General features: G+C 41.6%; 1 protein-coding gene across 3 annotated transcripts in view; it reads right to left on the reverse strand.

Annotated features, from left to right (window-relative positions):
* The window catches only part of LOC110948038 (glutamate receptor ionotropic, kainate 2-like), a 63,773-nt gene that overhangs the window by 29,426 nt on the left and 6,891 nt on the right, over nucleotides 1-27,456 (reverse strand). For 2 of the 3 annotated variants that reach the window (XM_022189406.2, XM_022189408.2), the window contains exons 2-6: nucleotides 16,047-16,214; nucleotides 14,874-15,137; nucleotides 12,188-12,369; nucleotides 10,458-10,511; nucleotides 8,815-8,988 (exon numbers count right to left, since the gene is read on the reverse strand). In XM_022189406.2, coding sequence (XP_022045098.1) covers nucleotides 8,815-8,988; nucleotides 10,458-10,511; nucleotides 12,188-12,369; nucleotides 14,874-15,137; nucleotides 16,047-16,214 — 842 coding nt within the window. The remainder of the gene's footprint in view (nucleotides 1-8,814; nucleotides 8,989-10,457; nucleotides 10,512-12,187; nucleotides 12,370-14,873; nucleotides 15,138-16,046; nucleotides 16,215-27,456) is intronic. The other variant, XM_022189407.2, reaches the window with a different exon arrangement.

Consider the following 27,456-nt stretch of genomic DNA (forward strand, 5'->3'; position numbering starts at 1 on the left):
CCTGGGTAACAGATTCATTGATGGCAGCTGGATTTATGTGAAAGCACATTCATGGTTTTATTGTAGATTTAAGCACACTTTAAAGGGGAATAAAGGACTACACTGCAGAGTTTTTTTGCTTTAAAAGACAGGGTCCTGTCGGAATGGTGGAGAGTGTGAGCAGAAAATATGTCTATATATATTGATTCAGTACTGATGCAGTGTTATTAAAGTGCTCTTATCAAACCCGGACAGATGCTTTCATGTTGACAAAACCACCATTCTGACCTTACATTGTACTTCTACCAAAGTCTGAGTGATCTTTTTGCTTCAAGAATTATTCTTTCATCGGTGTAACCTCACAGGTTTTTTATCTCACTGTGCCGGTAAATTGTATATTTGAACTTTAGAATAAAGGCAGACAGGGAGGAAGAGAGTTAATACCCTTTTCAAACTTTGAAAACAATGGGTTTACATAGCTAAATGGGTGAAGCAGTTCAAATATGCACAGCCTGCTCAGGCTAACTACCTAGTCCCTCTTCTGTTTGTTCCAAACAAACTACTGGTGCCACTGCCAGACACACTGTCTTGCATACTAGATTTTCCCTGCAAAGATGGTCTGATGTAGGGTTTTCAGAACATATTAATTCAGCTCATAACCAGAGCAAGAGGCTACAGTCACTTCAGGCTTGGACCAGCAGTGCTGTGAGCTCCATTCTAATATTATTACCATGATAACAATGATCACGTGATGACTGGAATGTTTGCCTTGCTCACCCACTTTATTTTTAAATCTACTTTAGATTCCATTTAGATTAGCAGTATTGAGCAAATTCAAATTTTGGACCTCCTGCTAGATAGAAAGTCAGAGGATCAGCAACGTTAATGCAATTCATTCTGTGATCAACACAGTGTCTGTATGGAAATTTCAAAGCAATCCATCCCGAAGTTGTTGATACACTTAGCTGCAACCGCTGACAGTCTGCCATCTCTCGAGCTAAGCCACGAGCGTGGTTAAAAATATCCCAGATTATGACAGCACACAAAAAAACATCAAATATGATGCCGTGCCCAACTATTTTATTAAGTCTGACAAAAGAGGCTGCAAATGTTCAGAGCCATCGTGTCCCACCAGATCCTTCAGGCAACAGCATGCTGCTGGCAGCACAGTCCAGTTCAGAGTCCACCCTAATTAACACCATGCTGCCTAACCTACATCTGATTAAGTGGCTGTTTAACATGATGGCCTTTCCTCATATTTCATCAACCCCCAGTCAGGTTTTGCTAAAGAGGCTGGGTGCCCACACCGCAGGTTTAATCTTCCCCCCAGTTCATCAGCGACACTCTCCAAAAAATTTCCAGAATAACAAACTATTCGAAGCCATTGAAAAGAAGCCAAGACCTGGGTTGTGATTAAATTGTGACTCACTAAAGAACTCGACTTCATATGTGACAAAGACACGTTTGGGTTGGAGTCTGCAGAGCGGTGAAGAAAGAGGAGAGGGTTGTTAAAGGCTAGAACTACTTTGTATTTCGCTACCATCTGGTGGGCTCCAGTGGCCACAGAGCCGGAGAGAGAAAAAAAGGAAGAGAGAGGGAGGATGCAGGCAGTATGGAGGCAGTCCGCACTTGATTCATAGTGTAAACAACACAGCCAGTGTTAATTACATCTGGGTTACTGCTAAACAGTGGCCATTTTGCAGGGGTCTCTTCAGAATACTGCAGGATGCTATCAATTAAAAAAAACAAACAAACAAAAAAACATGTCCTATAGGAAAATCTTTGGTTTATAGTACTCTAATGAAGAATATTTATTTACACTACTTGCTATTTATGAACTGCAATAACTGTACACAGTGCAGCATAAAATCCTCCATGTTTTCTGTGTGCATACAGGAGACTTGCATTTTGCAACTGTTTTTGTGCAGCTGCATTAATATTTTTGTTAAAAATATAATTTCATTGTGCAGAATGGCCCACTTTCAAGGATTACTATTTTATTCTGGATTATTTTCACATAAGTAAATGACATTTTTATGTTGCAGCTGATTGCCAAATGTAATCATTCTGTCAAGTTGAATGTACTGTATAGCAATTTGTTATCTTTTACATGCTCATTATAGGTTTTTAAAACCTGGATCTGCCAAATAGCTAACTAATAACTAAGTAACAGACTTTAAAATAAATGTAGAGGACTAAAAAGTACAATATTTGACAAACCCAGAAATGTACCACAATAGAAGCAAAAAAACAAATTAAACAGCAGTATGTCACTATGTGTAGATTTTTGTTTGTGTGCACATGCCTGCTTCATAATTTTGTCTGTTTGTTTGTATGCACTGAATGGAAGGTTCCATTTGAATGGTTACATACTGTATGCGCATGCTATATGCAGTATATAAAGTACGGTATATGTGTGTGATTGTACGCGTAGGTGGGAGGGCCAGCTTCTCGAAGGACGCTAGCGTGCCAAGAGATCCCAAGGCCAGTCAATATCCCTGAGCCCAAGTGTGGCCATGACACACAGCTCCTGCTGCCTGCACAGGCCTCCAGGGGCTGATTGTGTGATAGTGATCTGATGATGGTTGTAGTCCCTGATTGCAAAGTCTTTTATTGTCCTATATAACATCTGCAGGCGCCTGCTTGCATTTCTGTCGAGGAACGTCTGGCATGTGTGTGCATATGTAGTGCAGTATGTGAGTTACAGGAGCATGCTGTTAAGGAATGTGGTCTAACTGTGTCTTGTCATTCTCGCCTATTTGCACTGCTTCCTCTTTCAATTTGGTGCGGAAAAACAATAAATATGTGAGACACCGAAGTCAAATGATTCCGAAGGAGCAAAATCAAAGAGAAAAAAAATGATAATAAATGCTCTATTTAAATTCCTCCTCTCCCTCTGCCTGCCTGTTCTCACTCACAAAAGGCTTCTATGGACCAAGGGAGCACTGGTGCTAATAATGTTGATGCTGTGCCAAGCCCAGCTGGTGGTGCCCGGCACAGGGCATCGAGTGTCTGCTCTCCACAGTTGCTGTCTTTAAAAGGCTCTCTCCTCTGCCAACTGGGATCAGAGGGAGGGAGATCACATTGCTGTAATGGACGCAACCAACCTGTGAACCTGTGCGGAGCTCATTCTGCTCGCTCCATCCGTTCTATATCAAATGCAATATTGAGGCATCATGCTATTCTATGTGATTCTAAGCAGGGGGTTTGTCAAAGCGCTGGAGAGCAGCTTGCAATGGCGGCTAATTGGAATCTGACTCATTCGGGATTTTTAAGGCAACATATATTCAGGGATAAAAACCCATAATGATAGGCAGATTGTGTTAATGGACATTTTTGAATGTGGAACACTTAAATGTGGTTATTAAAGAACATTATGGGCCGGAGGGGATATTTTACAGGTAAAAAATACATTTGCAAATGTTCTCTAGCATAGCAACTACACTGCATTTTAATTTTTGCATTTCTGCACTTGATTTCCTTGCTGATCATCTTGTATTTGTGACAAACTCAGTGTCCAGTCATGCTGATGCATTAGTTGGACACCAAACCAAACAGAGTTTGGGGGGGAGAAAAAGTGAATATTCGGTGTCCTGTAGAACTAATTTAAGCTGCAGGGTAGAATGTGAAGCCAGTTTGAGCAAACAAAAGCATTTCCCCAAATGCTGAATTTAATTTCCAGTAAAGTTTATTTATGCAGCGATTCACATCAGGCAGAATTACAGTATGTGTCCTCCATTCAACACCAAACTGACTGGGGAGCAGCAAATTTGGCCCAACGCCCATGCTTAGGACCCTCATTTGGTTGAAATGCTGTATGAATGAAGCGCAGAGGGAGAGAGATTCATGTGTCGGTATTCTCTTTCCTTTTGCATGATTCCAGGCAGCCATGTGCCCAACGGTGAGGACAAATCTGAGCCAAGTCCTCTCCGTTCGAAGAGCTACCAAACGAGAAATCGAACCAGACATCCTACAATATGTGCTCATTGTGTTTCACACTCACACACAGTCCAAACACACATAAAACATGCATGAAAAACACATTCTTTCCAGAGCTGAAGCCGCTGCCTAGCAGGTTCCTGCACAGTGCTTTCACTGTGTGGGTGTCTCCCACTCTCCTCCCAGCAGTGCTTGTTAATGCACCTAGGTGTGTGCTGTTTCCCCTCTTTCTCCCTGCCTCACTCCACTCCTGTGCATTTCTCTGCAAACCTGCTCCCTCCATTTTTCTCTCACTGTTCCGTTCTCTGCTCCCATTATACCTAATTTGAGCCCAAATAGAAATGAAGTACACTCAGCAGAAAATACTTAAAAAGGCCCAATCTGTACAAAAAACATCACACCAAAATCTGTGTGTTCAGTCTTTGTTGATCTGGCGGTAATGGCGAGATCATTGCAATAATGCACATGTCATAATTCAACTCAAACGCATTAACTGCTGGAGAATGAAAAACGCATCTTGACTGGCGACGCTGTCATAAAAGCAGAAGGACAACAGGGGCAGAGGGGATTCATTGTGAATTTAGGTTTTATAGTTTTCATTTCAAGTCTGATGAGGAATGATCTTGTTTTTCACATTATGTACAATGCATGCATGCTCTGGATTTTGGTGTCAGAACAACATCCAGAGGCCTGTTTGACAAAAGCAATTTGCGCGCACTCGTGTTGCAAAATGGTGGCAGCATCACAAACAAGACTGTCACTCAGAAATTACAATTATTGCAAGTGCTGCAGGGCTCTCACACGGTCGGGCCCAGGTCACAGACAGTGAGTTTGTCTTAGTTAGTGAAATGTGTCAAAATTAACGGGGAGGAAATTATCTCATGTTACAAATCACAGCTGGCACGCTGCAGATTCGGTGAAACAGGACCCAGTACGTGCATGCACCACTTCTGGTGAATCCCTTCTGCGTGCAATTCATATCCCATGGGGGGAATGGCAGGCTGCCATTAACAATTATACGCTAAGACAGTTACAGAATGCAAATACGCCGAGGAGCTGCTGCTGAAAAATGCTTGGCAATGTGTTTTATGACATTAGGTAAAACTTAAGTATTAAAACTTTGAGTATGGAAGGTGTACTAAATTTCTGTCTTGAATACACACTTTTAAAGACCCAGTATATCATGGCAGTCTTGAGTTTCTAATAACTCTCCTGAATCCAAATTTTTTTTTATAAAGGAATTGCTAAAACTTGTGTCTTTGCCATTTTAAAAAAACAGTGATGAATGTTGGTTATTTCATAGATTTCTTAGAGGTTTCCTGGAAATATGATAAAATCTGCTGGGTCAAAAATATATGTACAGCAATGCTAATATTTGGTTAAATGTTCTTTGGCCCTTTTAACCTCAACAAGCTACTTTTGTTAGCCATCTACAGGCTTCTGGTCGTATCTTTGACCACTTCTCCTGGCTGAATTGGTGCATTTAAACTAAATATGTTGGCTTTTTGACACATGCTTTATGGGGTTTAAGTCAGGACTTTGGTGAGAGAATTTTAAAACCTTATTTCCAGCCTGATTCTATCCATTTATTCACCACATTTAATGTGTGTTTGTGGTCACTGTCTTGTTTGAACATGACTGCATCGAAGACTCAACCTCCTTGCTGATGATTTTAGGTTTTAATTTTTCATTATTCTGTTAACTTTGTGTAAAGCACCAGTTCCAGGTGCAACAAAACAGCCTTGAGCATAATACTACCACCACCATGCCTGACTCTAGGTATGGTAGCATTTTGGTTCTATAAAAGAACCTAATTTGTAAGTGTATGTAAACTTTTGTTCACAACTGCTTGTCTCCAAAACTAGCTTTTGTTGTGTACTACATGGATCCAAACAAAGTGTTGTATGCCTTTTTGGGGAGGAAGATAAAAGTCACTGTGCAGCATTGTAGATATTATTAAAACCTGATTTTCATAAAGAATTATTACCGTACACTTGGAAAGTTTGCTGAGCATGCATGCATCTCAGTGTATTTGTTGTGAATTCAGTTAATTTCGATTGTGTTAGTCTAACAAGCTTTTAACTGCGTCCCATGTGAACTAAAAGAGCATCCCAGCCCCAACGTGTCATACATATTATTCAAACAGCCGCTCTCTATTAATAAGAGAGTCATTATTATGAGCTATTACACCGGAATTTTCAATTGTGTTGACGACACTAGAGAACTTCCAGCTCTCTGTGCTGGTAATTATAGCTCAGTGAAATGTAGACATAAATGAAATAATGCAGATGTAGAAAAGATCTGGGGCTAGAGCCTCGGGGGAGGCATACAACAGGGAAACTGGTTTTTAGATTTACCCTCAGTTAAATCTAAGTATACACTTAGCTCATTGAATGGGGATTTAAAATAATTCAAATTACAACAAAGCATTATAACCAAATATCTCATTAGCTGCAGGCAATAATTATATGCAGACACAGACAAAATAATAATCAGATTTGATGCAAAATATCTAATATTGTTGTCTGATTTTGAGTTTGTGTGTCTGCGTGCGGGTTGTAGGTCTCTAATTGCTGTGTATTCACTTCAAGACGAAGGGTTACGACGACTTGAGCTTAATCTCGGGGTTTGGTCGAAGAGCTGACACAAACAGATGAGATCGGCGGCACATACACAAACAAATGAAACAAACTAATTAGCATCCCCGCTCTGATTATGCGTCCCTCCACGTTACAGATACCTCTGACAAACAGAGTTAGGATGCAGCAGCTCAGTGCGTTTGTGGCTGTGAGCTCGCCTGGTCTGGGGAAGGACTTCTCATTATACATCCTTCCCTGAGACAACACTCGGCCTCACCCAAGGCACCGAGTGTCACTGTGATTATACACCACCCTGCATTAACGCCAGCCTCGTGGCGTGAGGGAAAAACATCGCATGCACCTCTCAACACTCCTCCCCCTTCCTTCTTCTCCTCCTCCTCCTCTCCCTCTCTTGCTGCAACCCTCCTCCTCCTCCCATCTCAGTCAATCAATCCTTCATGAAATCACAAGGTGACATGGACGGCGTTGTCCTGGTAACCATCACTACACAACTGTTGCCTGGCCACCGAGAGCAAACAAGCCCAGAAAAACCCAGCAAGGCTCCTATATCGCACAGAATAAGAACAAGGCATGAGAGAGGAGAGGAGAAATAAAAAGGCTGGAGGGAGGGTCGGGGGTGGAAGGTCACACACCGGCCGCTGCAGCACTCTCTCGCTTTAATTTAATGATATCCTTCAAGGTGGCTCCACTGCCCAGAGCGCCACAGCATAAATGTCAAATCTACAGATTAATTAAAGACATTTGCGTTACAGGAAAACCAAATGTTATTTTAATCCTTACATTCATTATGTAGGTGTGGGGTGTATTTTAAATCAGAGCAGCTGCTTCTCTGCTATGCATTTATTACAATTTCTTTTATATTTATTTTTGCATTCACACTGGAAATCTCCTCATTCACTCATTATAAAGAACCGTCTTAGGCTGGAGGACTCTAAAGAATAAAACGCATCAGACCCAGGACTTATAAATAGAGCACTCTAATGAAGCACTTTGTCAAGCCTGCCGTTGGAAGTATTATTTATTATTTAACCGCGATTCCAGTCCATTGAGACATGTCAATATGTAGTATAGGATCTGACAAGATGATTCATGCAATGCTAATTAATCAGTTCAACATTCAGCACTAATATCCATTAATTTCCGGGGAAGGGAAAAGAAAAAAATTGAGTGATTTGACCTCTCCGTGCATTGCATTAATCTTTCTGCATACTTAACTACTGCTCGTTTTGCTGCACTCCAGTGCCACATGGGAAAAAAAGAATGCATATACATTTGCTTCAGGTAAAATGTAATGTGATATTTCTATATTCGTAACAGTGCGTGCAGCATATTCCTGACAAGACATGAAAGATTGGTGTATGTGCAGCAAATAGAGAAGAAAAAAAAACACATTTATTTCCATGACTGATTGTGTGTTTTTGATCATGTGCAAGAATTGAATTACAGCTGCGATTGATATTTGAGTACGCACCATCCACCGAGTCTAATTCAAAGGGTTCTCTTTTAGTCTTTGATGAAAAGACACTTCTTTCATTAGACAGATTTCTGATGCTAGATCTTAAATCTGCCAAGCAAAAAAAAGAAAAGAAGAGAAAAGCTGGCTAAAAGAAGGAAAAAAGGTGTCCGTCTCTTAGGAAGGCTGCTGTGAGGGAGGCGGAGTAAATTGACTGTTTACAACAACAGACCCAGAAAGGGACCTTGAATGTCCATGACGAGCACCATTCCCGTTTTCACTTTCAAATCACCTTATCCCATGCTTTTTTGGATGCCATCCTAAAAAACCAAGGCCATAATTTCCATCCAATTTGCTCCCTCTCTCTGCATGAACACTGACAGATTGTCATATTTTGGCCACGCTCCCAGAGGAGAGTTGTGAGAGGCAGGAGGGCAGATAAACGGCTATTACCATTCACACCGGCTCATTACTGAGCATTTAGACCCAGGAGCACCAATTCAAAAGCTCCATGCAGAGGGCATTCATGCTGCTTCGGTACCCTCCCCAGGAGCCCCGCACCACTGAGCTGCTGATTGACAACTGGCACTCACTTATTCTCCCCGCTAGGAATCACTCCTGTACATTTCAAAACAATCATTTGTCTCATCAGCTCTCATCTGCAGTTTCAGAAAGATCTTTCTGTGTAAAAACACGCGCCTGCAGAATCAAACTCCCAAAAGTGCTGATTCTTTCAACATGGTGCCCCATTGATTTGGTCACTCGGATGCACAGCTATAAATATGTCTTGCATGCGCAGCATAACGTGCATTATGTAAGGAGCATAAAAAGCTTTAAGCCTACTGTCATGAATCCATCCAGCAGGCCTGAGTCCGGTTTGGGTGGGGCTTGTAACCGCTCCATTGACCACTTCTCGATGATTGACGACACCTGAGAGTTTTCTGTGTTGAGGATGCGGAACCCGGTCATGTTGACTCCACTGTAGCGGTACGGTTCCATGTCGAGGGCGAAAAGGTCCTGGAAGAGAGATTAAAGATGTTTGGTTCTGCAGAAATAATGATTCTCGCATCTTCATTTTTGCACCGCCACATATCCCTCATCTCACTAATTAAGAGCGGTCGTCTGAGTGGCATCTTTTAGCTGGAGATGTGAGAGCAGAAAGGTGCAGTTGAAGGCGTTTCAGAAGTTATTTTATCTCGTGCTGAGGCAGTAGCCTTGATTAAGGCAAGACTTTCAAGGTTACAGGCAGGCCTTGGTGGACTGCCATCTATCATGTGGAAGTGAAAGGACAACCCGATTGTCCTGCATACAGCATGTCTGGCATCTCACCAGGCAGATGTCTCTGGGACGCAGCAGCACAGTTGACAGTGCAACAGCAGGTGATGGACGCAGAAAGGGGGTGCCATGGTCAATGTTTGCTGTCCTATTCCGAAAGCAGCACGGATGGCTTGGTACCAGTACACGGCAGCTTAGGCCAGCACAGCGGCCTCCGTTCTGCCAAACACTGGCTGATGTTAAAGTAGGCATGTTTCCATCCCGACAAGCAGCAACACGCCACTGAAAGAGCCCTATAATCACTATTCTCTTCCCTTCCCCACTGCCATACCTGCTGTCACTCACTCCCCCTTTCATCTGACCAGGTTCTTATGTGGATGGGTAGTTACATATCCTGTTGCACTGGTAAATGTCTTTTTCAGGTCAGTTTTGCTCAAAACCTCTCTCTCAGCCTTTCCAATTGGGCTCCAAACAACACAGCGTGCCATTTGTTTGTTAGAGCTATAATGGACCAAATGGGTGACAGTCTCATCTGCTCAGGGCTATTATCTGAGCTCTCAGTCTTCTGTTCTCTTGGCTCAGAGAAGATGTGCTGTTTTTCATCCGCAGCATAGCAAGCAATCTTTGTAGTGGCTAGATCAAAGAACTTTGGAGAACTTCAATCGCCGCCTGAGTCAGAATAAAATACCTCCGACTGCTTTTGTTTCCTACACTCTGAGTTGTGGTCAGCCAGGTAGGGTAAGAAAAGGTTGGTGCAAAATTCAGAGAATAGTCTGAAGTCAAACTTTCAACAACTGATACCTTAAAATTAAAAGAACGCATTTATGACAAACTGCAGAAAATGACTCAGCCTTTCAAGGCAATCTGCTTTCTTTTCTTTTTTATCAGCATGAAGTCAGGTTGTAGTTCAAGTTCTCACAAAATAATGGGATGTTTTTTTGTGTTTTTTCATCTAGCTCCCAGTGGAGTTTAATTTTATTCTCGGAGAAGAAAAACTACTATCTGACACTCAGACAGATGGATGAATTTTGCCTTGCGACAAGAAGAAACAGATGAGTGTCTGCACGCCAATGAGCCCAGGAAAAGAAAACTGTCCCAACCACACATCATCAAGCGGACAGTGATGAGCAGAAAAAAATATAAAAAAAATCTAACAAATAGCATTCTATCAGTGCATTTTGTCAATAAAGAAGAAGTGCCAGTGTACTCACCAGGGTAGTAAAAATATAATGGTAGTACTCAGTCATCATCCCCATGGCCAGGGCCTGCAGGGAGAAATGAATAGCAGGCAGCAGCTAAAAGTTAAATACAAACAGCTTAATGGGCATATTCCACTATCCATTACAATTATTCATTTAGCTGCTATTTAACCCACACAGTCATCCTGAGACTTGTCAGAAAGGCACCTGAGAGAGAAAAGGTATCCCATTAAAAGAGCCTATTTACAACATTTTAACTGGAGCTGCTGGTTGATTAATAGATTTATTCAACAGTTATTATACTTAGAATGCCATGCTATCACCACACAGGTAGCAATGTCTCATGTAATCATCCAACTAATAACTGAAAGATATTTTCATATGACACAGAAGAATAAAAAGCAGTAGGTTAAAATTATGCAAAAAAAAAACAAAAAACCCAACTCTCCAATGACACCTTTTTCTTGAAAAAAAAAAACTGTTTTGAGAAAGGATTTTAAAGTAGCTATTTTTCACACAAAATATGTTGTTTGCGCTGATGTGATTTAGTTTATTTCACAGCTCCCTTGCTATGTGAATTGGCAAAATACCTTCTGAAGCTCCTTGTTATGTTCAGTGGGCACGCTATTAAAGCTATTTACAGTCAAGAAAGCAGTGGGTGGTTATGATGAAGGAACGACGAATGACATGCACACAGACTTAAAGCCAGTCGATTTACGGAATATGCAGCTAAGTATTCATAACGGTTTCTGTTTCATTTTTCAGAAAACATTCCAGAGTCAAATTCACGACTCTCCCTCAGCAAACTGCTCTGCTGATGCTTGGTATAAACCTTGGGCCTTTTGTGCAGCAGAATTTACCCCAAAACCAGAGATCTCTGTGTGCACAATCCCACTAAAATACATTACCATTAGCACCGACAACAACCGAGTCCATTTCATATTTTATTGCTCATTATATGATGATTACAGTGCAATGCAAGAAGCTTTGTTCATGTTCAGATGTGCATGACGCAATAAATAACCAACTAACTATTCACCCTAATAAATAATCATTCTTGTTTTCCCGTAGACGTGCTGCAATAGAGTGAACTCCAACTTCCATTCAATAAGAACCCCCCACAGTTCTCATAAATAATGTGCCTCCGTTAAATGAATTTAACTTGCCTGGGAGCTGAATTAGACTTTCTAATTAAAAAAAACTTTATTGTGCAGTGGAGAGCATTCATTATGATAGGCCAGTAGTAGAGATCCAATATTCTGCAAAGAGATTAAAGATGCCCAGAGTAGAGAGTAGGTATCCAAATCATTTGCATCAGTGCTTAACGAGAGAAAGAGTAATAAAGGGAACACGCATGATCTTATTGTTTTAGTGCATATACATAATGAATGAACAGTGACTCTGTGTACTCAGTACTGAGTCTGTGTCTCTATAAGGGGAAATTATGCAAATTTTGGGACTGCAGTTAACTTGCTTTTAATTAAATTCAGGAAATACGATGATAGAATTACTGATGTTGCACACAAATGCTGCAGCCTCCTCCATCAACTTACCCTCTCTAAATGTTTACATATTGTACTTAAAGGTAAAAAAATGCGTGACCTAAAAGTGTTTAATATTAAATGACTTTTTTTTCATACCTACTTATCATTTATGTATTATTAATGGCTTCGGGGTTTTCAGTTTGTTCTTTTGCAGCCACTCTAAGAAGCTATCATGGCTCATTAAAGTGGGACTCGTACCTGCTTCAGGATCCAGGCAGCCATCTCGTGTCCACAGTCAAAGATGACGTGGAACTCCTTCGCCTTCTTCATCTCCTTCAGAAGTGGCTTGGCGTCCTTGGTCTCCGTGGGCAGCTGTCGGATCTTCAAACGAATGTTGTATCGTGATGGCGCCTTGATCAGCTCTTGCAGTCGAATGAGACCTGCAGACAAAGAGGACACGTATAGCGTGAAAGAGGAATTTTAAAGATGCGGCAACATACTGTGTTTGATCTGCCGCCATTTTGAAGTATCTCTGATTCTAAGGAGGCCATGGAAAACCAACTGGAATCAGGTTTTCTCAGCAGAAAAAAAAAAGAAAAGAGAAAAGGCTCATATGCATGCCTTCCTAATCCTCAGTCTATTGATCCTCCTACTCATGCTTGGCAAGCAAACACACTGCTACAGACCTATCAAGAGAATGTTACACCAATCCAGCACGTTGCACTCTTTTATACAAAAAGCACAAAATAGAACCAACCTCCATCTGCACCCTCCTACGGAAAAACTTCCAATCCGACAGAAGCTTCCCGAATGTTGATTTGCTCTTGTCTTTCATGACACCGTACAGTAGCATGGAATAGCTTCAATTTTATCCTGATGGAAAGCCGTGGTCAATCCCACCTCTCCTGCCTCCCTCTCACACACTCTTCAGATGTGTTCTGATGAGAGAGGCTCTGTTTGCCCAGCTTGTACTTGCCCCTAGGGAGCCCGACGCCGCCGTCACATATTGAGCTACAATCTTCACCTTTCATTTCTCGACCACACGCTCAGGTAGAAAGCTCTCCGGGAGATACTGTGATGAGATTACAATGAGTTTCTCCCTCAGTAAAGAACTTCAGAGTCCAGGGATGAAAGAGGCTGGATTGATGGGAGAGATGATTACTTGTCATGGGTATAAAAATGGATGGAGCAGAGAGGGTAGTTTGAGAGGGAACTGGAGAGAGATAGGATTTTTTTTTTTCTGTGGAACCACTTTAAGATAGCTCAGCCTATTTTTTATTTTGAAATGAAGTGCTGTGTGAGCAGTTTAATGGTCTTACTGTGAGTGGGGCTGGGTCTCCCCGAGGCCTATAGCGAGATTGGTGTGAAATAGGAACATGCAGGTCTTGTTGTGAAAAGTACCATTGTAGGGAGGAATACTGAACCTCCAAGAGCTTTCCTCAGGTAATCCCAATAGATCCCTACTCCAGGGCATGTGTGCGTCTCCCTGTTTTTGTTCGCACTGACACTTTGGGAGGTGTTAAGCAAGTAAAAAAAAAACCTGTCAAGGGAGCTCAACGTTTGGGAAACACTGTCAGTGTAGATGTTTGTGGACTCTGGCTAATGCCTTCAGACTTTCCCCCTGGATCTTCTAACGGCTGTGTGTGAATATTTTATCCCCTCCGATAGTTTTTCCTGCCAGCCGTCAGATAGGCTCCAATCAGCAGTGCGGGGCCCTGGAGCATGAAGCTGTGTGATTACAGCCTGAGACCGGGTGGAAGCGAAGAGGGAGGTAAAAGGGGGGCGGGGGGAGAAGCAACACGGACTCTGCAGCTGTCACACTTTTCAGGGCATCAGGTGTGTCACAGCAGAAATACTCCACAGAGGAGGCCTGAACCCCTCCCATCTGACACAGACAGAGAGGTGAGAGGTCACCTTTTGGCATCTCTCTGGGACACTTTGCCGGAAAATGAGGGTGTTGACGCATTGAGCTCCGAGGCAGGAAGTGTAGAGAGGTCAAGGAGATGAGTCAGAATAATGTGGCAAGTGGGACGAGCCACTGGGATATCATTTGAGGTGAACATATAGGTGCTAGCATCCTGCACCACTGGAATAAGTGAAATGTATGTCACGGGTGGGAAGGTAGAGACACTGGCGGAAGGCAAATGGCTGCAAAAGTAATAGTTTCAAGATGCGTCACTGGTAATGCAGACAGAGAGGGGTTTAAATATCTATTTAGAGGCACAATTTAGGTTGTCAGCTGCAAGACAAGTAAATTCATTAGGCAACAACCTGTCTACAATTTAAGTCTCCTCCTAACTCTGTAATTTACTTACATTTACTTGTCAACCACATCACGCCAAATAGCTCATAAACTGTGAATAAGCATTTGAATATTGTTATCTTCTGCGGAGTGATTACACTTTACCTCATAAAAATATCACAGTGCTCCAGCTAAAATACGACTCGCCTTTTATAATGCATATTATGAGCCACTCTACAAAGTCACAGGATACACGAAATGGCTCACAGACACATTTGATAGCCACCCTCAGAGATCAAGTGTCTCTGTGTGTTATTAATGGCTGTTGTCAGCGCCCACATACTACAATTCTGCATTGCATTAATCTGAAGAGACATTGGGTCATTCTGGGTAATGTGGTTCTCTTTTTCTTTTTTTTTTTTCCTATGCTGCTGCTCACTCTCCTGGAAGACTGACATGGGCAGCACCTGGAGGACTGAGGCAGAACAGTAAGCTATTGATTTCTGAATTAACTTGACAGGTTACAAAGCACTCACTGAACTCTGTGCAGCAGTGCTGCTTTTTGTAGTTCACCTGGCACCTCTTTTTTTTGTTTTCTGGACATCTTACAGGGTGAATGTTGCAGGTTTAAAAAAGGTCACATTTATCATCACACAAAGCAGACACGAGGGTGGAAGACGAGGACCGACAACACAACTGTACCTGTACCTGTGCTGTCGTCGTAGACCACGGTGACCGTTCTCCATTTGAAGAAGTGCACCAGGTCAAGGATGGCTCTACTGAGGGAGGAGAAGTCGGGGAACAGGCTGACATAGTACGAGTCCCTGTTGTCTGACACTTGATGCTTCCACTTGGTCTGAATGTGGGGCACTCCCAGAGCGTTGCAGATGGACTGGACTGCATTCGCTGACGAGCTGTGTGAGGGGCCAAAAATGGCCGCCACTCCGAGGGAAAGCTGGTCACATGCTGGGAAGCAAAAGAAACAAGTAAGCTTCAAATCTTTGTTATTTAACCACATTGTAGCCCAAACAAGCAAAACATAATCAGAAAAATTGCTTAATAATATTCACAACCCAGTTTATAGTCATAATTAAAGGCATCCGGTGGAGATTTTGTTCACTACCGCTAAAGACTTGGAGCAATGTTTTTGCAAGTGGAACTCTTTTTTGGCTACTAGGACATGTATGTAACAACAAAAAAACATGACTGTCACAGCACAGGCTTCAAAAATAGCAAAATAATTAGAATTTCTTTTGGACTCCACAAGCATTTTTCATATGTAGCGTTATTTTGCGTGCTCATTTTTTAATTCAACTGTCAGTTAATCGTCTATTTCAGCAGACAAATGTCTTTGTGGATGTTTTGCCATTACAGGTTGTATAAGTGGTTCGATGATGTGAATCACAGAAAACAATACTAAATCGACTATATGTTCGCGTTTAGAATCAATACCCTGTTTGTTCATTCACAACTCGATTTAATAAAAATGAATAATTATCTTCTGAGTGAGCAGTAAATCGAGATTTTTTTTTTAGACACTTCAGACATCATGGTTGTTTTGCCTCATCATTGAGGCGTAGTGTTGCATGACGCCGATGAATGATGCATCCATCAAATGTGAAGTGTTATATTTAAGCATAAAATAGTGCACAAGGACTGGATATTACTTTTTCTTTTCACACTAGCAGGGGATTATCTTAGGGCGCTTCACAGAAGTGTGCATAAATTTGACTTTCAAATTAGAGAGCGGACAGGACGGTGATTGTTCAAAGGGCTTCGTGTGAATCACTATTTCACAGAAATGTGATGAAGGACGAAAAAACAGCGCTCACGGTGAAGCTCTGCCTAACATCCCTCCCGCACCTCCTGACTCACCTTTCCGGGAGGCCTCAAAGCTGTCAAAGATGTTTATTCTCTGGATGTCATAGGTCAGTGTGGTGTTGGGGAGCAATGTGCGGTTCCTGTTGATTGTGTTCAAGGCAAATTTAAAGGCTAGTTCCTCTGCTCCGGAGGGCCCACTCTCAATGGATTCGAATATTCCTCCTGAGGGTTTAAAAAATAATAAATAAAAGTCACATAAAAGCAAGACCTCTGAATTGATACTTCAACCTCCTGTAATAGCCATAGATTCCTTAACTGAACCGCCATTCAAGCGAATGATCGATATGATGCAGGCAACATCAGCTCAAGCAGTGCCATCATTTTCATACCTCAGTAGTTGGACTCATATTATTGATGCTTTTGTATTCGCTGCTCTGCACAGCTCAGTCACACGCTGACATGAAACTGATTTACAGTGCGGATTAGGCGTTTGGACCTCAACTGATTTGCATTCTGTGGCAGTCGTCGGTGTAATTATAGGCAATTAGTTGCATTGGGAGGGGAGTTCAGGGGTGGGTGCCCTTCTCTGACTCCCTCGCTCAGCCTTGACAGAAAGGTTCACTCCTCCATTTTGTCCCATTGATTTCAATGATTCTCAAATGAGACGAGAGCAAAGAAAGCCAGACAGGAGAGCACCGAAATTAGAGTGAAAAAGGTGGTGGGATGAGCGAGACAATGGGCGCTATTGGAGGAGTCAGGAACACAATTTAAGTGATGCATAAAAAGAAGCCAGAACAGTAGGACAGGCAGTAAAAAAAAAACAAAAAAAAAAAACAGCGGCCAGTCAATTAAAAAATGAATTAATTAATCACGCTAATTAAAAACAAATGACCTCTGCGGCACATAAATTGCACTGTTACCTATGTCGATGTTTAATAGGAGAGTAATGCCGTGCCTGCCTGAGAAATCTTTTGGGTTTACAAGAATCACACCTCATAATGCTTGCTAATTGAGAAAATAAGTCACTGCCCAAAAACAAACAATATTTACAGCTTCACCAATGCGGCGTGAGCCAGAAAACAATTACCATTACAAAGTAAGGTGTCGTCTACGTAGAACTTGACCCTTCAAACACGTCAATTATATTGAGCCGAACAAGGATGATTAAATCTGCAAAACGCCCATCAATATTAGTTCTGAATCCAGGATTAGGGGCTGATTATAGGTTTGAACTGACCTGTGATTTGGTGGAACACACACGCACCCAGAGACACACACTTATCTATATATATTTATACACACATGTATGTATATACACATGGGCACACTGCTGTTCCAATCCCATTTAGATGCTCCGTTTCAAACGTGTCTTGGGACCTTTTACAGAATGTGTTTGATTTCAGGTGTAAATGGGGTCAGTGAGAATGATGACAGACTACATTCACACATCCAGCAAGAAGATGAGGTAAAACCGTGTCCTAGGTGGTGCAATATGCCGGAATATGCGGCATATTAAAATTTTTGCACAGCTGAAACAGCAGAAGAATAAAACTACTTTCAACAATGAAAATAAACATTTAAAAAAAAAAAAAGAATACCCACAATACATTTCAATAGCTCGTACACCTTTGAAAATGGACTAAATCCCAAGAAAGCTTTACAGAAAATCAAACTTAAAAGAGAATGTTTGAGGGGAGTAAGATGAAAGGGGGTTGAGAGAGCAGCTCTGAGAAACACTCTTGGAGACGAGAGCAGAGTTCAGGAGTCCATCCACGGCTTTCCATCCTCTCTGAGGACGGAGAGTCGGTTTGACGAAATCCAAACTGAAAAAAAGAAAAGTTTAAAGTCTGTTTATTGATTCAATTACCGAGAGCGAGGGAAAAGTGAGAGGGAAAGAGAAAAAGACAGAGAGTGACGCATTTTTAAAAGAGTGGAGAAAGAGACAGAGCGAGCTGTACAGTAATAGACAGAGCGGCTATAAATAGCATCTGGCCATGGCAGGGAGTGATAGAAAATGAGTGCAGGAGGGCAAAGAAGATGTCATTAACCCAAGGAAGTGAGCTCTATCATTGTCACCACGCTACAGCCACATATTGGGATTTCTCACTATATTTTATTGTATTTCCTCTAATATATAGTCCAAATCGAGTCCAAAGTGGAAAAGGATGTTGCAGTGAAAGACGAGAGCTGTGGATAAACTTATAAAGGCGATAAAGTGCATGTTTTTGTACTTCACTGTGTCACTGAGTGAGCTTTGATAATGAGTTTTCCCTTGCGCTGTGCCTCCTCCTCCTCCTCTCCAGCGATGTGATGTGAACATGATGCTATTCATGTCATTTCATTTCACCGAAATGGCACATTAATCTTCAAAAGAACGAATAAGCGAGAATCACCATTAAAGACGATACCAAATCATGTCAGTCTGACCTAATAGAATATTATTACACTTATGCCCCGAGGGAGCAGACTAAGATCCACCGGCCTGTTCAATGACTCTGAAAATGAACATAATGGTATTAAGTTATGCTCATCAGATTTCTTTGACACACTGTGTGGCTTGGGCATGCTGGGTTTTAAAAGAAATCGTATACCTTTGAGAACACAGAGGAGCGGAAACATTAAATTAAATATTTCCCGGGCTGTGTCAACTATTATAATATATCGCAAAATGACAGCAAATGGAAAATGTTGCTTGGAATGTAGCCTCGATTTACATTTTTATATAGCTCCTCAGTGTTGTTTACAGTGATGGATGAATCGAACCATCATCTTGGGGGGAAAAAAAAGCTTGCTCCCATATAGGACTTAATGTATATTTAGCTTGCCTAAAGTCTAGTAGCGCTCTGTTTATAAACCTCCTGTCCGCTCGCTTTTGTCGTCTGTCTGATTGCAGGTGTGTGTGTGTGAGTTACAGCTGAGATAATCAGTGTGTGTGTGAGTGTGTGAATTATAGAGTCGCCATCATTGGGACTGGTGTGAATTATAGTGCAAATGAAAGCTCTGAGTGAGTTATGAGCTGGATAATCACCCTGACGAGAAAACAGGGCTGCTGATCTGAGTGTCTCAGTGTGTGTGTGTGTGTGTGTGTGTGTGTGTGTAATAGAGCGAAAGACTGAACAGAAAGTCAAAATGAAAGTGCAGTGCGAGAGGGCGTCTTTGTGTATTTTTCTCCCTTTTCAGTGTTTCCTTTTAATGTTTAATGAAATGAATTTTGGATTGAGCATCACGCAATCGCTTGGTCAGTGGCTTAATTTCTCACAGAAATGAAGTTAAATTGAAATGAATTTCTGTGAACAGAAGTCATTCATCTCTGAAGGACACACTTCACAAACAATACCATCGGCCTAACCTTGAAATTCATGCTCGGTAAAATAAATTCTGCTGCTCACACGCTGTTCTGGCAAAGATTAAAGCCGAGGCTCTGTTTTAGTGGCTTTGTGAGTCCGAGCAGAGAGAGCGTATTTATTTCTAAGAGATAAAGGTTATTTACAAAACTCAAAATGAAAACACAATTGGCTCTCCCTGCTCAAGGATGCTCTCGTACAATGGGAGATGGGAGTCAGATATGTTGCCATGGCAACTCATGCATCTATGCTATGGCTGAGAGGCATCGGCAGTTTTGGAATGTGAGCAGCTGATCGGTGGAGGAAGGGCGTCGTGATAATGTGGACGGCCTGTCTGTGTGACTAATGACCAGCACTGCAGCTGCAGGATGGCGGTGAGCTGTAAGGTGGCTACCATGGCAACCGGTGAGCAACACTGTCGCTAAGGCGAGTGGCCCAGGTATGCGCATGAAAGTCCCTCAGCTCGGCTTTAAAGACCACCGTCCACCACACCCCGGCCACCCCCACAGTGGTTTCTTTCTTCCCTCCTCTTTCAGCCAGCCAGGATCAGAGCTCGGAGCCAATAGGCAGGAGGCAAAAGTGATGGAAATGCTCCATAAATATCCCTGAAAATCCCAGCGGGAGCGCTCCCTGACATGTTTGGCGGTGAATGGGACATGATGCATGAAGGCCTGCAGAGAGTCGCCGCCCCTGGTCATTAATCTGAAGCTCCCCTTGGTGGAGTGGTAGACTGACCTTCCTATGCTGCACAAGGGCCAATTCTCCCTCTACCTGAAGATCCCCAGAAATCTGACCCCGGAGCAGAATACATCAAGTATGCTTGACAATCACCATTGCTGTGATGCCACACAAACAAGCTATTAGAGGTGCAAAAAAAAAAATCACTTGAAAGCCATTTAGACCACTACAGGGTGTGGCTTTCTTTGTTTTTCTCGCAAACACATTCACTGATTGTGTAAGGTGTGATTTTCCTTCCAACTCTCCTCGAGTGTGCACACATGCACAGAGACACATGCTGTTTTTATACTGCTGCATAGCGAGGTGATACATAACCTCGGTGATACATAACCTCGGTGCATTGTTTGTCCAGCTACATCTTCTCTGACCTCAGCTCACAGATAGCATCTTGCGGAGTATTGGTTTTGTAAAAGCACGATAAGGAAAGCAGTAAACTTTGTTAATAGGGTTTTTTTTTTCCTACTAGGCAGATCCTCGATACATTCATGGTTGCACCCAGCAAACCTGCACTTTGCACTTTAAACACGGAAAAATGTGAACAGAGACTGTATAACAAATGAGGAAGGAATTAGAAATGAAGAGATAATTAATGAAGTGTTAATGCACGGCTCCTGAATAACTCAGAGTCAAGGACTAATGATGAGTTACCAGAACACAGACTGGGAGATACTGTATTAAAAAATAATTTAGTAATGATTAGCTCATAAATATCCATGACACAGAAAAACAATCACTTCCTCCATAAGTCTTTTCTGATTAAGTCTGAACCAGCTGCTGAAATAGTAACCACTTATTCATCCCTCATTACTTCATCATTAGTTTCATGTTTGTGCTTTTTCTGGTTTGTCTTTAAGTAACTAACTGTGAACCCCTGAGAAAAGCTCAGTGAGTTTTGTTGAAGCTTTATTTCAGGTATATAAATACACTGAGGTAGTGAAGGAGAAGTTAGTAACTACTAAAATGAGTTTTTGTCCACTTGGGAATAACTAATGATGAAGTAATTAGTTCATGAATGAGCCGTTACTAGTTTGTGCCGCCCTGAACAGCTGGCTCACACTTAATCAGGAATGATAAGAAACATGGTCATCACTCAGTTTCACTGATCTTAATGAATTAGTTATTTTCTGAATAAATGGGCTTAAAAGAGTAAAATGAGTAAATACCTAGTTATTTACATGATTAAAATACAATGTAAAAAATAGAATTTTACAGAATTTTAATTCATAAATATTTTTCCTTTTCTGAAATATGTAGAAATACAATTTTAAATAAAAAAAATTAAATGTATAAACAGACAGTGACTACGCATGTCTTATGGAAAATAAAATTAAAACTTGTACTTGAAAAACCATAAAATTTCCATTTTCAATGAAAACCGTTTTTCAAAAAAATTCTTAAAATATGTTTGCAAATTTGTCGTAAATTTGCAATTATTTCCTTTTTTGTTTGTGAGACAAAATTGTTAATTTTACAGTGTACATATATTTCTGAAATTACATAGTTACAAATAAAAAACAGAAGAATTGGTTATGTAATTTTAAGTTTGTTAAATGAGACATATCTTGTGTCATTAGAGTTTTCACAGCCACAATGTGTTGGTGCCCCAACTGCCAGAAATTAAAAAAAAATTGTTGGTTTTTAACATTTATTTTGCGGTGGTATAGACTAGACTAGATTAGAATAGACTAGAATAGAAATGTCAGAATTTAATGAAGGAACCATAACTTAAGTAAACATGGAACAAATAATGACATGATCTACATCATTTGGAAATGAATTAACATCTGTAATCAATCAGTCTGTAAGCAGTTTGTGTGAACAGCTTTTTAGCTGCTGTTATCCAACTTGTTTAGCTTGTTCTTAGTGTTTTCTTAAGAATAGCATCAGTCCTGTCACCCTAAAGCCTCTTGACACTGGTCCGGACTGTCACCTGCCACTGCTGGACGCTAAGCCTCAGGCTGACTCACACACTTGGACATAGGAGTGCGAACACACACAATCACGCACTCCAAGGATTGAGACTAAATAAACCTGTCAGGTAAGAAACAACTGAGTCTGGGGGAAATGTGACGGATGTGAGAATTTAAAGCTCGCGCCTGAAGCATTCAAAGATATCTAAGTTCAGTTGCACTCAGAGTAATAATTGGCTTGTCCATTGCCAATCTCATCAATCTCCTATAATGAGCGCACACACAGAGTGTTCAATTAGAAAAGTGTGCCACGGCCCTCGTCCCTGACCCAGCTCCAAGTGGGAAACCAGTGATCATATAACATGTATTAATTCTGAGCACTGGCAACAGATGTGCTAATTTGCTGGGCTCTCTCTATTCATAATAATGTGCCAGCTCCCTCCTCAAAATATGTGCTAATTTGCAAGGGCTCATTGTGGATGTGCTAAACTACCGGCTGACATTTTGTGTGCTAATTTGTCAAGCAGGGACCCCTTTTAGTACTAATTGTGCCAAACTGTGAGTACACTTCCACGGGCCTTGAATTGCCGAATTCCTAAATGACTTCTGTCTGCTTGCAGTTTCCAAGCTCTCCACCGCTCTCAAATTGCAAATGCAACTGAATAGAAATACCAACCACTGTGAAAATAAGATGTATAAGCACTAAGTGCACACACTTGCCTACGCTCGCTCTCTCTCTCTCTCACAAACACACACATATTTCACATAAATATGTGCCTGCTCTTGAGATTAGACAAGCTCCTTAAAGAAACTGAAATGCAGCTAGAGTCAAATGCTGCGGTTTGTTTGGTCGTATCATCCAACATGCACAGATGAACACGCATTTTAAGGAAGTCACAGCTTGTTCCTGAGATTACAAATGCTGCTTACGGAAACACAGGGTCACAACTACAGTTTAATATGAAGATGTGTTCCATTAAGATGCACTGTTTTGCTGAAACAGTTTGTGAAATTATCATCTGCATCAAGAGCTGCATGTGTGATGAGCAGAGTACAGTGCTGCACTTGAGTTTCAACCGTTTGGACAAACACAGCGAGAGGTAAGTGCTGTATTTTAATGTGAGTATATGCACACTCACCCACACTGAGAGGCTTTTTCCAAATTGGCATGCACACAGAGCAGCTCCTTACCTGAAAATGACTGATCAATATTGCAGAGCAAACACAGATAATTCAGCTTAGTGCGACAACTAATGGTTATTTTCATTATCTGTTAGCAAGCTGATTGTTTTTTAGGTTGGGTTTTTTTTTTCCATTGGTTGATAAATTGGATGTACAATATGAGAAAATGGTGAAGAGCTAATAAAAAAAAGAAGAAATGCAATTAAGAACAATAAGTGAGGCAGTGGAGTCCAGGACTGTTTGGCATGTCGACTTAAAAATAGTCATGAATTGATTTTAAGTCTGTTGCCTCATTGATTAACTGAGTGATGCTACACTCAAGTAAACTACTTTATAAGAAAAGTTCATGACATGAAGCATGAGGTCAACCATAGTTTCAAAAATGCAATTAAATGAACACCTCTGTGGGGGGGGGATGTCATTTGAGGAGGTGAAACGTGGACAATGGTGCCCATTCGGTGCAAATCACATCCACTTTATGTTACCATCCAGGCGTGGAATCAAAACGAATGAAAATATTTATTGAAACACAGAGGAAAGGAGGCACACAGAGGAAAACTTGTTGTGGCTGTAATAGCACATGTAGAGAGGTGGCAACGCGTTTTGAAGCTCTTCCCGAGGCGTCATTCGATGGCGCCTCCGGAAGAGCAGTCAAGCTTCAAAAAAATATTCTCACTCTTTTCGAGCAAATACAGCAGTTCTCAATTGTCTTTATGTTGTTTCTCTGTGGGGCACTTTGGAGCAGACAGACACCGAGGCTGAGAGTTTATTTTTCAATGCATCTGCACCATCTGCCCAAATATTCCAGCATATAACGCGAAATATTCAGGATATCGCTATGGAAACAACAGCAATCTGTAAACTGGAAGCAAACACATCTATCACCGAATAGCTGCTGATGTTATTACGTTTGCGGCAGATCTATTTCAATGAATATGGCATTAAAGTTTGCCATCAACATAACAAATACACACTTCGCAGTTATAATGTGCTTTGTCTCACAGCTGTGGTGTGAAATCACTGTATTTTTTGCGGGTATAAAAAGTCTTATTCCACTAATGCACATGCATTTTGGTCGAAAAATACAGTGGCTTTCACACACAGTGGGTTTTATGAGCCTTGGAAGTCCCACACTTCCTATCTGGCTCCCATGTATAAACATGAGTATTCCCAAAACCGCAGTCACAAGGTCGCACAGTTCAAGTAAATAATACAAATCTCCAACCTGCAGTCGGGAGCTTTTTCTGCCACTACGGAAAATATGTGATTTGGCTCTAATATACAGGCCATAGGGAGCGAGCGGGACCACTTATTTAACAGAATGCCTCCCGCTGCTTCTCGCCTCACCCGTCTGCCATTTCTCTTTCTGTGCCCCATCTTTTTCCTCTGCTTTATCAAACCGCCACACGCACACACGGCGCATTTCTCACTCCCTCAGACTAGAGTACATCTCATGGTGGCCTCGGTAGGTGACAGATGGCGACCTCACAGCGGCGCTCACTGTAAACTGAGTTTTAATCAAGCCTAAGCACGTGTGAGAGATGCTAATTATCCACTGCAGGCTAAAGGGAGTCCAGCCTGGAGAACATTGTGACTGTGCATGTGCATCCGTGGTTTATAATCATTTCCCCATTGTGACGAAGCCACCGTTTATGGCGCTGCAGAGGAGAAAGGCAGGACGGACCGGGCGTCCCTGGATACTCCAGCCCTCAAGCTGTGTCGCTCAGCTAAATAAATATGGAAAAGAACTTGACTAACAGTAATCCTGGAGTCTTTAAACAAACTCTCTCAAAGTTAACCACGGGGATTTCCAACTGTCTCTCAACAAACTTGCCAAAAAGGGGGGCGTTAAGACTCTTATCTCACCACTGCACCATTTCTGAACGTTAACATTTTAGGCATAAAATCCCCCTTATCTAAAAAGAATGTGACAACAGGATAAACTTACATTACATTTACACATGGCATTTAGCATGTGTAGCCGACCTTGGCACGGAGCTGCCAAAGAAGTTCAGGTTATGATGCTGCAATTAGGTCACAGCAAATTATGTGAGACTCTATTGTCCTCTTTGCTCCCCTCGCCGCTCTCATTCTAATTCTCGCTGTTCTCCTGCTCATCAAAATGGTCCTGTATTACACTCTTCCCATTGTAATTTTGAACAAAATGGCTGTAAAATTAGACTTTCTTTCTTGTAGAAGGGCAGATGTAATCTCCCATCAGAGCCAAAGGTCAAGAATTAATTCAGGAGGCAGCTCTTTAATTCTCACAGCTGGTTTTTCACCGAGCGGTGGAAAGAAAAAAGGAGGTGGGGGAGGAGAAGAAAAAATGAGACAGTTTACAGGATTTTGTTAATCTGATTATAATCATTTTTAATCTTCATAAATTTAGAAATCCTCACAAAGAAGGTGATTAGAATTTCCAGAAAGGTAATAACAGAGAAGCTGGAAAATGCTCACTTTAATATGCCAAAATAAATTACGTAAAATAAAAATATGTAAAGTAAATCATACAATAATGTTCTGACACACAAAAATTGAATTACAATCACTCAGGGAGTTACAGCTTGTGGTGTGCAAGGCCTTCAAGCTCTGCAGTAAATCCATATGATATGTTTATTAGCTCATCAAAGCATCTATTTCTGTTCTAAAAAGGGGTTAAATCTCAGCTTTTAATTGCTGCCACAAATGAGCGTTATGCAAATAGTCCCATATATAGGTCGGTCTATGTATGTTCTGTAGTAAGCCGGTGTGATTGAAGCTAAAATATAGTGTCCTGCTTCAAGATTGGAGAGGCAAAATGTAAATATTAGACTGGAAAGATGTTATTTGCTTTGAAAATGAAAGGCACAATAAGAAATTGGGCTTTGAAATGTGCATGTCATTGTGTGTAAGGACACTGAGACCAAGAGACAGGCAGAGGTAAGACTGGATTCACAGTCAGGGAGAAGAAAGTAGAGGAAGGACCAGGAGACAAGCTGGGAGCCACAGGGAGACAAAGAGAGGAAGGACGGCGAAGGACAAAAGGGAAAGAAATGGAGGGAAAAAAGAAGGAAACTGACAGAAAACTCCATTTTCTGGATATTAATTCGATGCTGAAAGTGCACCTCGCCGTCATACTGTCTCCTCACAGCCCGTCAGATGTTTTTTAGAAAATAACCAGTGATGGCCATTATGTCTAAAGTCGGAATAAGCTGTAGTTAGATGGGAATGCTGTCTGACAACCAAAAAAAAAAAAAAAAGAGGAGAGTTTGGACTGCAAGGGAGGGGAAGGAAGGAGGATGAGGTGGAGGGGTGGGGCCAACAAAAAAAATAGATGAGCGAAGGAAACGGAGAGGGAGAAATTGAGAATAAAAGAGGTCACTGGAGGCAGATAAAAGACACTCAATTAAACGAGTGAATGGATGGCCCATTAGACCTGAACGGACACCTGCACCCCTCCCCTCTGCCTCAGCCACAGGGCAGGAAAATGTCAGCTCCTGCTTTGAGTTCATCAGCCTCCCATCAGCCACTGCTGTACACAAGCTCGCCAATAATCAGAGCCACAGGTACACTTTGCTGCAAAGGTGTGTCGATTTTTCCTCGCTTGTTCTACCAGCACACAATTGCACCGCAGTCGACAGAGAGAGGAATGGAAGAGACACGCTCGCCTGACTTTAGCAAGGAAAATAGCCAGAGGCCTTACGGATGAAAAAGAGACTAAATAATGAAGTTCCTCAAATATGTGTACTGATTTTTTCTTCTTCTTCTCCCCAATAAATACAAAAACATCCACTGAGGATAAAAGACAATGAAAGTGGTGGGAAATCGAGAGTCCTGTTTTAATCTTTCTCCTGATCTGCTGTCTGCTGTTTATTTCATTCACCACTTCTCGCTTTCAATCACACCCCGCTGGGCAGCAAATTCTAAGTCTTTTGTCATGTTTAAAAAGCAATAGCCGGGTGTGTGTATATCTCATGGGTAGCTGTGCGAAAGGAAATCGAGATGATTGGTTTAATTATCTCTCCTCATAGTCTTAAAAGAAGATGGAAATTAAGCTAAGTCTGTTCATCTGTTCCATCCCACCATGACGATGTATTTACATGGAAAAGGGTCACCGACAGAACGCTGCTAAAGTCTACTGCAGCCAAAACATGCAGGTTTGAACCTTAAAGCTTTATCAAATCGCTTCCAAACCACGGTGAAAAATGCATCTATTATCCTCTAACCTGTTTATTAACAGAGATAAATGCAGCTTTCTTTCCAGCACATTTATAATCTCACCTTTTCCTTCTCAAATGCCTCCCAAACAAA

Source organism: Acanthochromis polyacanthus, chromosome 16 (genome assembly GCF_021347895.1).
Source record: "Acanthochromis polyacanthus isolate Apoly-LR-REF ecotype Palm Island chromosome 16, KAUST_Apoly_ChrSc, whole genome shotgun sequence".
NCBI lineage: Eukaryota > Metazoa > Chordata > Actinopteri > Pomacentridae > Acanthochromis > Acanthochromis polyacanthus.